At 48.9% G+C, this 14,174-nt stretch overlaps 5 protein-coding genes across 5 annotated transcripts; 3 read left to right on the plus strand and 2 right to left on the minus strand.

The window, feature by feature from the left end:
- Window positions 1-1,338: 1,338 nt before the first annotated feature.
- N7532_002566 (glycoside hydrolase family 3 protein) lies at window positions 1,339-2,353 on the plus strand (the record flags this gene model as incomplete). Its single annotated transcript, XM_056615060.1, has 3 exons — window positions 1,339-1,440; window positions 1,593-1,967; window positions 2,030-2,353. 3 exons carry the CDS (start codon window positions 1,339-1,341, stop codon window positions 2,351-2,353), a joined length of 801 nt encoding a protein of 266 aa, XP_056478032.1.
- A 1,538-nt stretch (window positions 2,354-3,891) lies between these two features.
- Window positions 3,892-5,283, plus strand: N7532_002567 (NADH:flavin oxidoreductase/NADH oxidase family protein; the record flags this gene model as incomplete). The annotated part of the gene is made up of 2 exons (XM_056615061.1): window positions 3,892-4,806; window positions 4,858-5,283. The coding sequence occupies 2 exons, from the start codon at window positions 3,892-3,894 to the stop codon at window positions 5,281-5,283; spliced, it is 1,341 nt and encodes a 446-aa protein (XP_056478033.1).
- A 2,529-nt stretch (window positions 5,284-7,812) lies between these two features.
- N7532_002568 (uncharacterized protein) lies at window positions 7,813-8,258 on the minus strand (the record flags this gene model as incomplete). Its single annotated transcript, XM_056615062.1, has 2 exons — window positions 7,813-8,073; window positions 8,190-8,258. The coding sequence occupies 2 exons, from the start codon at window positions 8,256-8,258 to the stop codon at window positions 7,813-7,815; spliced, it is 330 nt and encodes a 109-aa protein (XP_056478034.1).
- Window positions 8,259-9,837: 1,579 nt separating this feature from the next.
- Window positions 9,838-11,321, plus strand: N7532_002569 (MFS transporter; the record flags this gene model as incomplete). Its single annotated transcript, XM_056615063.1, has 2 exons — window positions 9,838-10,242; window positions 10,296-11,321. 2 exons carry the CDS (start codon window positions 9,838-9,840, stop codon window positions 11,319-11,321), a joined length of 1,431 nt encoding a protein of 476 aa, XP_056478035.1.
- A 42-nt stretch (window positions 11,322-11,363) lies between these two features.
- On the minus strand, window positions 11,364-13,483 carry N7532_002570 (Glutamate-cysteine ligase catalytic subunit; the record flags this gene model as incomplete). The annotated part of the gene is made up of 6 exons (XM_056615064.1): window positions 11,364-12,263; window positions 12,328-12,835; window positions 13,055-13,167; window positions 13,223-13,288; window positions 13,347-13,419; window positions 13,473-13,483. The coding sequence occupies 6 exons, from the start codon at window positions 13,481-13,483 to the stop codon at window positions 11,364-11,366; spliced, it is 1,671 nt and encodes a 556-aa protein (XP_056478036.1).
- Window positions 13,484-14,174: the final 691 nt, after the last annotated feature.

The raw sequence follows: 14,174 nt of genomic DNA on the forward strand, positions 1-14,174 counted from the left end.
AATTCGGACCACGATGTGTAAATGAAGCGATCTCCCAGCCAAGTCTCGATGGGTAGGTTCTACTCACTTTACGCTCGTTCAAAATGAAGACACCTACAGCTATCACATTTACCCTCGCAGGATCAGCCTTTGTCTCCTTAAATGGTTCTGTCGAAATCCTCGGTCACAATGGAGGTGCGTCGCACTAATTAACTCTCCTTCCTGAATATGATGCTAATTCTACAGTGTAGTCAATCTGGGCGATTGGCAGAAGGCTTACGAAAAAGCATCACAGTTGTCGTTAAGCTGAACACTAGCCAGAAAGTTTCTGTCATCACATTGTGGAAGTGAAAGCGTTGGTAATGATGAGTCCCACACAGACGGTTCGATGAGAATTCTGGAGTACTACTATGTGTATGTGTCAGCCTCCAGCCAGTCCTCGAATCTATCGATGACCTGGGACAAAGATGCTGTTCATGTATAGGCGAAGGCGTTGGATGACGAATTCTACCAGAAAGAAATTCATGCAGTACTGGGTCAAACTTCGCAGCCCGTGGGTCACATGTCCTGGGGTGGACGGCAAGGCGAGACATTTGGACCCAGATCAATATCCGAACGGAAGTATCACAGCGTAATCTAGCAATCCATACACTGGGGCGGGTGTAGTGTCTCAGGAAAAGGTACGCTCCAATCGCGGTATGATGGAATGAAGGCGTTGCTAACCTGGGTCAATGATGCGTAGCACTTCCTCCTGAACGAAGAAGCGAACAAAAAAAAACCGCACAAACTTCAACATCAACGGCTATGACCACGGCAGGAAACGACAAGAACAATTTCCAAGGCTCCCACTCGGCGAATGCGGATGACAAGACCCTCCGCGAGCTGTACAACTGGTCATTTTATGATACGGTCGAAAAAGGAATGGGGTCCGTTATATGCGCAATGAATAAGGTCAATGGATCGGATAGCTGCGAGAACTGTAGCCTCTTGATAAAACACCTAAGCAGGAACTTGGTTTCCCGGGCCTGGTATCCGGAATTTAGTGCTTAACACACCGGTCTGAACGCTGCTGTAAATGGTCTCGACTATGGCTCCCAGCAATACTGGAGTAGCTCGAGAATTCAGACGATGCTGCGAGATGAATCACTATCTGCTACCAGGCTGAATGACATGGCCATACGGAACATAGTGTTACTACCAGATTAACCTGAACAATGGTAGACAGCCACCCGCGGCGTTAGAAACAGATTATGTTGATGTCCGAGCCTACCACACGCGTCTCATTCGCGCAACGGCGCCAAGTCCATTGTTTCTCTCAAGAACACTAATGGCGCTCTGCCGCTGAACCAACCGCGCACAATGAGACTTTTCGGATCAAGTGCTGGCCCTAACACCGTTACGATCCCGTTCTGGGCTAGGGTCCCACATACGAGGGTCTCTTGGCCACTGGAACGGGCTCCGGTCAGAGCACTTTCTCACTGCTGGTCACTGCTCAGGCTACCTTAACCTTTCGCGCCATATCAGACGGTACTAAGCTGCGCTGGATCTTGAACGACACGTATTCGTCTGGCACATCTTCTGCCATGGGCGCTGGAACGGGTGTGACACAGTAGTACGAGGAGTATAGCCAGAACTCCGATGCCTATCTGGTCTTCATCAATGCGTTGACTGGCGAGGGAAGGGATCACACGGAGCTGTATAACGATCAACAAGATAAGATGATCAACACGGTCGCGGATAACTGCAACAACACTATGGTCATTGTCAGTACGGTTGGTGCCCGTCTTGTGGACCAATGTATCGAATATGACAACATCACTGCCGTCCTTTACTCGTTCGCTCCTAGGCAAGAATCTGGCAACTCGATCATAGATGTTCTATACAGCGACTTCAACCCGAGTGTCCGTTTGAACTACACCATCGCGAAGAACGAATCGGACTACAACGTCCACCATGACAGCATGACCGAGTGCGATTTCACCGTATCTGTAAACAATTAACATGACTGAACGACCCACTTACTTGACCAGGCGTTCATATCGATTAACAGTACTTCAACTCGTATAACATCACACCCCGATACCCCGTTGGCCGCGGTCTTTCTTACACAAAGTTTTCGTACGCGGATCTCAACATTCCTTCTTTCGATGTCCTTTCCAGATACCCTAGAGGTTCGCATTCTGTCGCTGGGCCGGCTGACCTGTGGGATAAAATCGGCAACATCTCCGTCACTATCTCCAACACTGGCGACCGCGCTGGTGCTAAAGATCCCTCAGCTGTATCCCTCGTACCTCGAATGCTGCTCAGCAGCCTGTCCGACAGCTTCGTGGACTCGAACGTGTGCAGTTGGACAAAAACGGCCATGCTCTTGTGACGTTCTCCTTGCGACGAAGGGATGTGTCGTATTGAGATGTTGAGGCTCAGCTATGGGCCGTATTTGGCGGAAAGTACACCTTCAGGTCCGGGCTAGCTCTCGAGATCTATCTCACTGGCCACACTACCATCAACACTGAGTGATGGATGGTAGAGGAGATTCAGGACTGTCCCCTCCGTCAGCTAAGATTTAACCTCTTAATTTTCTTTTTCATGAAATCTTTTACTAAAGCTGTCTCAACTTCGAAGCATGCCACAGCTTCCTCTCATTCGTTATCTCCTTAGCGGCGAGCTACATCACGAGACTGTTTTGAGTACCGATAATTATTCCTTTTGTCCTTTTGAAATCTTCTGGCATTCGAAAACCTTGCAGGCCAAATTCAGGCGAAGTAGCTGACCACAGACCAGCACATAATCGGATCCCGTAGCAACCCCTATCTTTCGCAGTCCTTCAAGGAACGTACCCCACATCTAGTTATTCCCTGTCCAAACTCAGTATGGGACCAGAGAGGAGATGGGATTTCGCGGAGGGCGTCGTCGCTGCCTTGGAGTCGGGGCCTAGGTATGGCCGCTAGTTAGAGGTGCAGCTCATAGGTTGACCGGCTATCACCGCATATTTGAAGTCGCGACTCTGATTCCGATTCAATCCCGTTGATTTCGGCCTCTATAGACTCGGATTCGTGGCCCAATCTCTAACACCGGTACCCAGCCTCTGTGCCGCCTCTGTTTCCTCGCTCGGCATTTTAGCTCGGGTTTGTGATTCAAACGAGATGAGTCAGAGGTCGTGAGAAGGCACCCTCGTCACCCTGGTATTTTCAGCGTTAACGCGGGGCGATGCGCCGATGGGCACTGCCGATGGGAAGCGCGTCTGATCCGCCTGCTAGCAGAGCAGGCCGCAATAGAATCCGGCCTGAGGCATGTACAATTCACTTCGCTTGATTCCTCGGCTCATAACCAAGACTAGACTTCTCTTCACTATTTGAATTAATGAACTATAACCGAAAGCCCACCTATGGCGCCAATAAAATTCAAAGCTTAACCTAAGTAGGATTAAGCATATTCTTATCGCGACTGCGGCTGCAGTGAGGCTCTAAAGTTGTGGCCTCAAGCAGAAATGTCTTCTCACAGCAGAGAGGAGCGCGGCCCAATTGTCGCTCCGCATCCATCAACCATCCGCTTTCATGTTCTCCGCTCCCTCGTTCCCTCCGCTATAAGGCTCAATTTCCATCTGGCCGGGACCCGCTGCCCTTCGTCAATGAGGCTTGGAATTTGCACAGAATCGGCCTCGGTACAATCGATGGGGCCGCGGCCCAAATGCTCCACTTTTCTCCCGAAACCCGGCCGCTTAGAAATCGCCAAAGAGGGCTTAGAAATGCAAAACTGAAGATTAGGGATTGTGAACATTATTATGAGCAGTGCATGAAGCTATTATCGGAGAAACTCACGTTGTGGTTCATTTAAATCGCCGACAATCTTGAAAACGACATTTCAAACGTCCTGCCAGATCCCTTACTACACTTACCACAACAAATTCTCAAGATGTCTTCCACACCTAGACTCGAGTGCGCGGATGTCGATCCCAGTCCCCTGGGCCAGCCCCTCCAATTTGCTTTCTCCGGTCGCTCGGTCCCAAACCGCTTTCTGAAGGGTGCTATGAGTGAGCGTCTGGCCTCATTCTCCGTGAACAACCTTAATGCACGCGGTATTCCTTCGGCCGCTCTGATTGAAGCTTACCGGAGATGGGGCGAGGCCCAAATTGGAATTAATCTGACTGGAAATGTCATGATCGACCCTGGCCACTTGGAAGCCGCGGGCAACCCAGTTATCCCGCAACATGCGAAATTCTCTGGCGAGCGCTTTGAGCGCTTCAAGGAGATGGCCATTGCGGGAAAGGCTAATGGTATGCTTATCATTCCCCAGGTTGGACACCCAGGCCGTCAGACGCCCCTGCATCTTCAGCCGAACCCAATCAGTGCCAGTGATGTGCAAGTCAAAGGTGATCCGATGGGTATGAGGTTTGGAAAGCCTCGTGCTGCGACAAAAGAGGATATTGCCAATATCGTTAATGGCTTTGCCCATGCCGCTGAGTATCTGGATAAGGCTGGCTTTGATGGTATCCAGCTGCATGGTGCCCACGGCTATCTTCTGAGTCAGTTCCTTTCGCCATCTACCAACCAGCGAACTGATAAGTATGGTGGCGATCTGAAAAACCGCATGCGGTTGATCTTGGAGGTCCGGGATGAGATTGCCAAAAGAGTTCGCAAGGATTTTGTGGTCGGCATCAAGATCAACAGTGTTGAGTTCCAAGAAAAGGGGTTCCAGCCTGAAGAGGCGAAGGATCTTTGCCAAGCTCTTGAGGATCACGCTTTTGACTTTGTTGAACTTTCCGGTGGTACCTATGAGAACTTCCCCCTGTCGACCATGAAGCGGGAGTCAACAGTTGAGCGTGAAGCTGTAGGTTTTTTTTCTCTCTCCTACTAAAAATTCCGCTAACATCTTAATCAGTTCTTCCTGGATTTCGCGAAACTCATCGTTCCCGGCCTGACCAAGACCAAGACCTACATCACAGGCGGTCTGAAGACAGTCGAAGGCATGGTCAAGGCTCTGGATACCGTCGATGGAGTTGGACTCGGTCGCCCCCTGTGCCAAGAGCCAAATCTTTGCGCCCATATCCTGTCTGGGCAAGTCAAGGGAGCTCTTATCCAGAAGATCGATATGCAGGACTTTGGTGCCACGGCTGGTGCGGCCGGCCTTCAGATCTCGCAAATGGGCGAGGGCCTGCAGCCTATTGATCTCTCTCAAGAGGCAAATGTGGCCAAGCTTTTCGCGACATTAGGTGCGTGGGCTGCGGAGAGACCGAAGAATGCGGAGATCTATTCATTCCCTGCTCTGCCTGATTATGACATTCCCTATTCTGCTGCTGTTTTGTGACAGTGTGCATGGCCATGACTTGACGAATGATTTTTTTTTCTTCTCATTGGAGTGCATGTTGATATTGATCAACTTGAGAATATTCTATTTCTGAAAGCTACCATCCGATCATGTATCTGTGTGATGCGACAGATATCACACGTCAGATGAATATATAATGGGTGTTGATACACATACCTCATACCCCCCCCCCCCCCAAAGCCAACCTTTTGCTTAGTCATGTCCGCCCAACGGCCTGCACGCCTATAATGGCCGCCCAGCTGAGTAGAAACACCTGAATTTTGAAAAGATTTCTGATCCAACCAATCATATTGCTCTATTTACTGGAAAATATCGAGATAAAAAACCATGCAGATCATTAATTCATTCATTAGTTACCCAGCATATTCTCCATCATCTGAGTCAATTACTGCCCCTGCATCTAAGCTACTGCCCTCGCTGTCCCCCTGGCTAGCCGTTTCTGCGACTATCTCCGTGTCTTCCACCTCCATACGTGCCCTCCGTCGAGTCCGTATTCCCTCTGATTGGGTACTTTCTGGCTCATTGTGAGGGCTATCACGAGTATCACGTCTCCCACAAGCACCACGTCTCCCACAAGCACCACGTCTCCCACAAGCACCACGTCTCCCACAAGCACCACGTCTCCCACAAGCACCACGTCTCCCACGAGCACCACATCTCCCACGAGTACCACGACCCCCACGAGCACCACGTCCACGGCTACGACCGCGTGTTGCAGCAGATACACGTTCAAATCCAGAGGGTTCGCGTTGTGTAGAACGTTCAAATGCTGTAAGAGGGTCGGGTGACGATCGAGGAGAAAGCTGGGTCCGTGGTAATATCTGAGTTGCTGGTACCCGGACATCTGAGGCCTGGACATCTGAGGCCTGGACATCTGAGGCCTGGACATCTGAGGGCTGAATAGGCCGAGACTCTAGATTATTCCGACGGCCGGCTGGCCTTCCACGTTGACGCACCCTATGAGGATTGTGTATCAGGAGAATCGGATCAATTGGAGGCGCCTCTCCGAGTCTGTAAAGATGCCATTGAGGACGGAAATCCTCAAGCAAGAACGGTTCACGATCTTCTATCTTTTTCATAATCACATGAATGCAAGGATATCCTGAGGTATTCCTTGAATTGAAATAGCAATTAGGCGGAATTAGGGGCTTGCCCTCTGCTGCTGGGAGAAAGGTAGCATATGTTGCTTCGACATAGCCAATGGCCTGCAAAGATACACGTTTAAGTAATGGCTGATAGATTGGATCAAGGGTCCGGGTTGGTCGCTTCTCTCGCTGATTAGCAATCCCTTCTTTGATCTTCCTGTACTGACGATCGATAACACGCTCAAAATTCTCTAGGATAGCAAGCAGATCCTTTGTAGATGTATGGAGATCTTGTTTAAGCAACCAATGAGAAGCTTCTGTCCGTGATGTAGAAGCTTCACCGAGATGGAGATATTGGTCTGTATGGAGTTTAAGGAAACTCTCAGGGCAGTCCTCAATCCATTCCTGGATGATATAGTCAAGCAAGGTGGTATAGATCGATGCACTGTAAGCAGCTTGAAACTGTTCCCAAGCAATGTCGAATTCTGATTGAGAGGAGGAATAGATGAGACGATTCTATCGTGCTATCATCTTCCTCCATCCTTGATCAAGAATCTTGGCTAATTCCTCATCCAATTCCTTCTTTGTTAGTCGATGGTCATTTGACGGAAGAGAAAACCCATCCCATTCAATTAGTCCATTATCACGAGCGTCAGCAATAGCCTTCCGAAGAAGTGGAAGAGCCTGATGTCTCAGGACATACTTCGCATCTAGTTTCTTCGTGCGGGTTTGCCCCCACGAGGGAGTATCTCCTCTGGATTTAGAGCTTCTCTAGCACGCTGCTTCAAAAAGTAAGTGGTCGATCAAGGACACGGCAAGCAACAGCGCAGGGGTGAGACTCCATCTCAAAAATCGTGCTGAGAGAAGAACGATTGTCTTCTTTGAGAGAGAAGATAAGGAGCTTTTCGTGGCACCGCTTCAAGTCAAGGCAGGCGCGATCACATATTCCCCCCAGGTCACCAATCTGATCAATGCCTGAGCCTTTTGAAATTGACAGCACACATGTTAGCCATCAGGGATCTCGGTGGTTGGTTGATAATGGCTTGCAGAGACCCTGGTGGATTTGAGACTATGCTTGCAGGAAGCAGAAAATTGGAAGGGACCGAAGCTAGAACTGTCAAATATCATTGTCGCTGTGAAGGAAAAGTAAGGGTAATAGACACAAGAAAGGAAAAATGGGATAAAGGAATCAACGAAGAAGGCAAGAGAAAGAAAACAAGAGAAAGTAAAAAGGAAAGAAGAAGATAGAGGAGCAAAACAAAAGAGACACGGAGAGGAAGCCAGAGAAAGAAACGGAGGTAGAGACGGAGAAAGACATGGGTAAGGTGGCGGATATGGGGACGGAGTGTGGGAGCAGTGATGAAGCACAGGACGGAAGCAGAGTGCGGAAGCAGAAACGGGCGAGCAAAGGGGAGGCTGATACCTACTTGTCTTGGGTCTTGCCCTCCCCAGTGCTGGCCCGCTTCTGCTGAGCATTCTTCTCCGCAGTAGCGATTAGCTCAACTACCTCTCTGGCCCGTCGATAATCATCCGGGCTCTCTGCAGTCTCCACTCTCTTCTCAAGGATAGCGATACGTACCTCTTGTCCCTCTCGAAGCAGGCATTCCCGCTGCGCTTCGGCAGCCAACTGCTCGGCGCGCTCGCGCTCGAGCTTCTTTTCCTTTTCTCGGCAGCGGATTGCGGCCTACAATTCATATATGCTCCAGTCAGTAAGATGTATCACTGGTCAATAGGGCTGGGGGCGGAAGATAAAGCTTGCGCTGATAAGTCTAGGAAGGGAATGATGGAGTCGGGACTTACAGCCGCCTTCTTCTCTCGGCGCTTCTTCTGGCGCTCACATGCGCGGTCACGCTTGCCTGCGCTAGGCATGTTGGATATCGGCATTCAGCGGTGCATTACTGACGGCCTGAGGAAGCCACCCCTCAGTTTTCATTCACATAATTGCCTAAATATACGCTAATTTATGGCCGCAGAGTTGCGGTAATGGGATAGCATGTCGGTCATGTTCGGCCAGTGAATAGCGCAGCTTTCCTCACTAGTTCCTTCACCCATCGCCATCATTATCCTTCTTAGACCCGCTCTCCGGCAATGATCTCTAGGGCTGCATCTTCTCAACAACAAGGGCATTCAGGAGAACATCATCTCTGACTAGCAGTAAGTAGCCTATACTGGCGACTGAAGCTGCACCACTCGCCAAAACAGAAAATATCCCGGATTGCCTACATGCCCCCGGACCATCGTACCGACCAGCTGATGACCCCAGACAGTAGAACTCGATTATAAGGTGTTTCCTCACACACTTCCGAAGAACAGGTGGGCGACCATTCGACTATTATATAGAGTGCAGGGTGTACTACAGCAAATCGACGATTGCCCACTGCAATTCCAATACCCGCTTTGTCTATCGATTCCTCGATGGCCTTTCTATTGGCCAGCAATCTATTAGGATACGGTTAGTCGGTGCGCACCTAAAATGCGCCCAAGGCTATTACGGCCACTACAGGTTAGGTTTGAATGAGCCTAAGCAACGACAGGCAGCATATTCCGAGCGAAATTAGGTGGATCGCAGGGATGTTTCACGCCTATAGTCGGTAGATTCGATACTGTCGCCAAGTAGATTGTTCTTCGACACGAGCAAGTCTTTCGCTCTAGTGTCCTAGTATCGGTACTGAAGACCTATCGGACTCACAGACGATATTCCCTGATGAAATGCTTGTTTATTGAGCTCACTATGATTTTTCTGAACGCGAAGGTGAATTCGAAAATACTAATATACTTAAGGCTGGAGCTACGAGTATTATCAAGAACTCTTGGCATAGCTCAGGACTTGGAACGAAAGTTGGCAACCCGGAGTTCGCAGTCGGCCAGACCCGACGGTGGACTTTAAAGAGATGCACAATACTCGCCTAATGCATAAGACATCGAGGATGAAAGTATGCGAATCTCAGAATCCAGGTCACCGCCAATCGAATCAGAAATCTTCTCCTTTTCTATGCTCTGACAGAAACTGCATATTGTCTACATATTCGACCCTTATTACATAGAGATTGAGCCATGACTGGCGAATTTCGATCGGAATCTCCCCGTCTGACCGCTCAGTCCGTGAGTTGTGCTAAGATCAAGCAGATTCAGACGATCTGACTTATTAGGGAGAGATTAGATTCGACAATAATTACTCCATTTCCAAACTGGGCGGCACTTGAGACTCAAAAATTAGTCACACTTTGATCAGCACAGCTCGTCGATCAAGCTGTTGATTGATCGACATCTCGGCATGGATCCCTTGATAGCGACGATCAGTTCATATTTTAGTTTCTCGCCGATCCGATCCACATCCACATCATCGAGAAATGCCAAATTAGCAATATGGTCGGTTTGTCCCACTATCGTCCATTTATATTTCCACGTCAATTTCGTTTCAATCTTGTACGCACTGAGAGTCGTGGCAATGAATCCATCCCCCGAGGAGGTATTCGTCGACTTCGAGGGCGACCATCCCCAGGACTGGCCAGCACGGCGAAAATGGCTCGTCACATTTTCTTTGACAATTCCGCTATTTCTAATGCCACTGTCGTCTACAATCACGACGCCTGCTGTGACTACAATTGCGTCTGAATTTCATGTCGACTCAAAAATAACAGGGCCCTTGGCCCTGTCTTTGTTTTTGCTGATGTACTGTCTCGGCCCAGTTCTGTTTGGCCCGCTGAGCGAACTGTACGGACGTCTACCGATCCTCCAGGGAGGAAATTTGTTCTATCTGGCCTTCAATCTTGCAGCTGGTTTTTCAAAATCTATGGTGCAACTATTGGTTTTCCGACTTCTGAGTGGGATTGGAGCCAGCACGTCGTTGGCTGTAAGTGAATTCGACTCCAAAGCAACGATACTTGAGCCTAATGTCTGCCGCAGGTTGGTGCTAGCACCATGGGCGACCTTTTTCGCAAAGAAGAGCGCGGACTACCTGTAGCTTTGATAAGCTTAGGTCCGGTTCTCGGCTCCTGCATCGGCCCCATTGTCGGTGGCTTTATCACGGAGTATGCCTCGTGGCGCTGGTGCTTTTTTGTAACGTCAATCGCTGCAGGGGTGTCCCTGGTAGTATGCTATAGTCTTTCCTGCGAGACATACGCGCCGGTTTTGCTCCAGCGGAAGAAAAAGAGATGCATTGCAGATTACGAAAAATCCGAGAAATCTGGATCTCGGACTTGGAAAACGAAGTTTGACAAAGATGGTGAAAGTCTCAGCAAACGATATCGCCGAACATTATTTCGTGCACTATATTTCCTAGGCACCCAGCCCATCGCCCAGGCTTTGGCCTGGTACTACGGATTTCTCTACGGTATTATTTACCTACTTCTTTCGAGCTTTTCGGATCTCTGGATGGAGAAGTATCATATGGATCTTGCAATAGGAACCATTAATTACGTTGCTCCTTGCTGTGGTTATTTAGGCGGTGCACTCATCTGTGCCTTTCTAACTGACCCGGTCTATCGCCGACAAGTTGCTCAGAACAAGGGCGAAGGAAAGCCTGAATTTCGACTGCCAATGATGGTACCAGCCTCACTCCTCGTGCCACTCGGTTTATTCTGGTATGGATGGAGCGCAAAGTATGAAACACACTGGATTGTTCTCGACATAGGGATCGTACTGCCGCTCATGGGGGCGACAATTGTCTTCCAATGTGTCAGCGCTTATTTGTTGGACACCTTCCCGCTCTACGCCGCGAGTGCGAATGGCACTGTTTATATTCTCCGTGGACTTTCTGGCTTTGGATTTCCTTTATTCGGCCCGGAAATGTATTCGTCCTTGGGCTATGGGTGGGGAAACAGCTTGTTGGCCTTTATTGCTTTGGCCATCGGATGTCCGATTCCGTTCGTATTGTGGAGATATGGGGCCAGACTTCGAGCAGCTAGTTCTTATGCCGACCGCGAAACTTGAGCAATAGAAATTGTGCGTTACTGAAACGAAGCGTAATCTTCCCTATCTATTCTTTGGCTCGTTCAATTGAACCATAGCTCTCATCATGTCATAACACATGACCTCACTGACGTAGCTATCCTCCCGATAGTCTTTGTGACTGCCAGCAAAGTCTCTCATCCACGTTGCGGGGGTCGGGTTTGTGCCTCGGGCTCGATCTCGAATAAGGTCCAGATATTGAGAGATCTGTTTCTGTTCCTTTTGGGGAACACCGACGTAATCAAAGTAGCATTCTACCATGAACATCAACCCCGGAAAACCGTCAACGGCACATTCTCCATTTATGATCTCGTCGACAGTCATTAAAGCATACTGGTCTTTGCCCATCATATTATGATGGCCTTGCACCCCCAGCATGCGAGCAATATGCTTATTGATGCGTCCCGAATTAGAATGCCACTCCAATTTGCGGAACCAGAAACGCCCGTGGACGGCTGCATGACGCTTCTGACAAGATGCCCAAGACTGACCAAGTCTATCGATTGGGATGTATAAGTTGAGTCGAAGGACCGAGATTGCTCGAGAAACAAGATATGAAAAGATTGCAAAGGCGGCATTTTCGAAATCAGTCGGCTGGGCTTCCATCGGACGGAATTCAACGCGCCAACCTGGCCCTTGGTCGCTGGTTGGTGGCTTGAATCGGACAGGATGCCAAGCACATCCGTAAAGGGACTCGAAGAGTCGTGTGTCGGGGGGTTCGCAGTTTTGCAAGTCGGCTTCGGTGAGTAGAAGAGGATCCCGCGAGAGGATTGATGTGAAATGATCTGCCAAGAAACTGTCCATCCCCCCTTCAATCAGATATTCTCGAACTTCATTTTCCATCGGATGAAATGATTGCTCGTTTTTGAGATTTGGAGGTTGTTCTGTCGAAATATAACTTTGTTTCCAGGTCCACCGCGCAGGCTGTGAAATCAATGGTCAGCGTCAACTCAAGGGAAAGTGCAAACACACTGGCCAAGAAACATACGATCGACTCCTTCTCGTCTTGCAGACGATCATCAAGTAAGTCTCCATATCTCTGCCAACGACAATCACTGTCGACTAAGTACCCTTTCCAAATTGGCGTCGAGGCAGTCATGGCCAGAAAAATAGGGCCCAACGGCATTAGCTGGTCATGTAGCCACCTTGCCTCGGCTTCATTAGCAGTCTGGAAAGTGGTTTGAATACTACAGCATCCGATTCCGATGTCCAATCGATCCAAACAGACATGGTTTTCTTTTTCATGTCCATGAGCTGTGTCATCAACAAACGGGTCTGGAGTCAACCGATCCCGATATATTGGAAGCCATGTCTTGACGCGGTCGCGAGGACGACTCACGATATTTTTCGCCAGAAGTGTATAACGAGGCCGTTTACAGAGAAGTTCAGTCGGCGGGTTGGGCATTGTCCATGGATCACTGACACCGGTCCTGGGGAACATGCCGAGAGACAATGCATGTTGATGGGTAGCAAGGAAGCTATTGATTAGCTCTCTCCTGCAAGGCAATTAGTGAATAATGAGGGTTTCCGGGCATTTCGTCTCGTCCATACCTGCGTCGCATAGTCATCTCAACATCTACTAAGTCTGATATGCAGCCTGTGTGTGGTTTCGATGGAATTGTTTCCACGACATAAGGCGCCCACTCCCATTGTAAAACTCCACTTGATCTATGTAAGATGGCTGACTCTATCTTTGATGAGAATGATAAACTTACTCGCCGTCCTGACAGAGGTGGCTTTTCTCCCAACTATTGATTATTCGCTCTTGGTCCAGGAGCATTGTTGCTCGGGATGAATCGGCGTCTAAATCGAGGAGAGAGAATTCTATCTAAAGGTGTACGTCAGTATTCGCTCTAAAGCATCAGGACTGATTTTGGACTTACTTCATCTCCCCAAAGTGGATTGGAATCTCCTCGATGTCTTTGTTTGAGCCAAAGTGCCAGAATTTGCTGTAAATGTTGGTTAAGAGGCGCTCGCCAGGATAAAAGAGCTCTGATGAACACTAACCTTCGCAGCATATTTTCGTACGAGTGGCCCTGCCTTCTTCAAATCTTCCCTGTCCAAAGGTAGCCCGTCTAATCTAGTAACAGATCGTTAGCGCTTGTTTCAAGTAATTACTAGGGAATCACGCACGCAAGTCCCATATTCAATAAAAATGGAGCTGAATCTGCTTGGAGGGAAGTGGTAATCAAAAAGATCCATCAGAGTGACACCGAAGTCCTAAATAGACTTGCGTATTCGAATGATCTGTCTTGGTCTCGATTAAGTGGGTCAATCACGTATATCAAGTTCAGCTGCCAGACCGGGGTCCTTGGGTTGACGATCATGGCCGATCTGAGAATTAATATGACGTGTGAGCGATCCAGGCTTAATCCAAAAAGCTTTATTTTCGCGAGAATCAACATTCTGCTGAAATCCTGTAGAATCTTTTTTCATTATACTTACTATGCGCCGCATTATGCCACGCATTCCGGGTATGAGGTTCACCAATTTCCATTCCTCGGTTTCAATTAAAGGTCTATGAATATTCAGGGCAAGGTGCACTTTCCAGTGTCGGTAATGATCAACATACCTTTCAACCCCTCATGCCAGTCGCGCGGCCACAGCAGGTTTTCCTAAGGAGAAGGCGTTCGTAATAGAGGAATGATGTTCGGGGATTAGCTTACTGAGAACGTTCGAAAAATTATTGGTTTGCAGTGGGACGTCCGAGAGTGGAGCCAAAATTTCACCACGATGATCAGCTATGGTTCTGAAACTTGAGACTAGTGGTTTGCCGGATTCTCCACACCCATGGTTCGCGTTCCACCCCTTCCTTAACCACACGGTCATAGGACC

Source organism: Penicillium argentinense (assembly GCF_028826775.1).
Source record: "Penicillium argentinense strain IBT 30761 chromosome Unknown utg000003l_segment0_segment0, whole genome shotgun sequence".
In the NCBI taxonomy this organism is placed as follows: Eukaryota; Fungi; Ascomycota; class Eurotiomycetes; order Eurotiales; family Aspergillaceae; genus Penicillium; species Penicillium argentinense.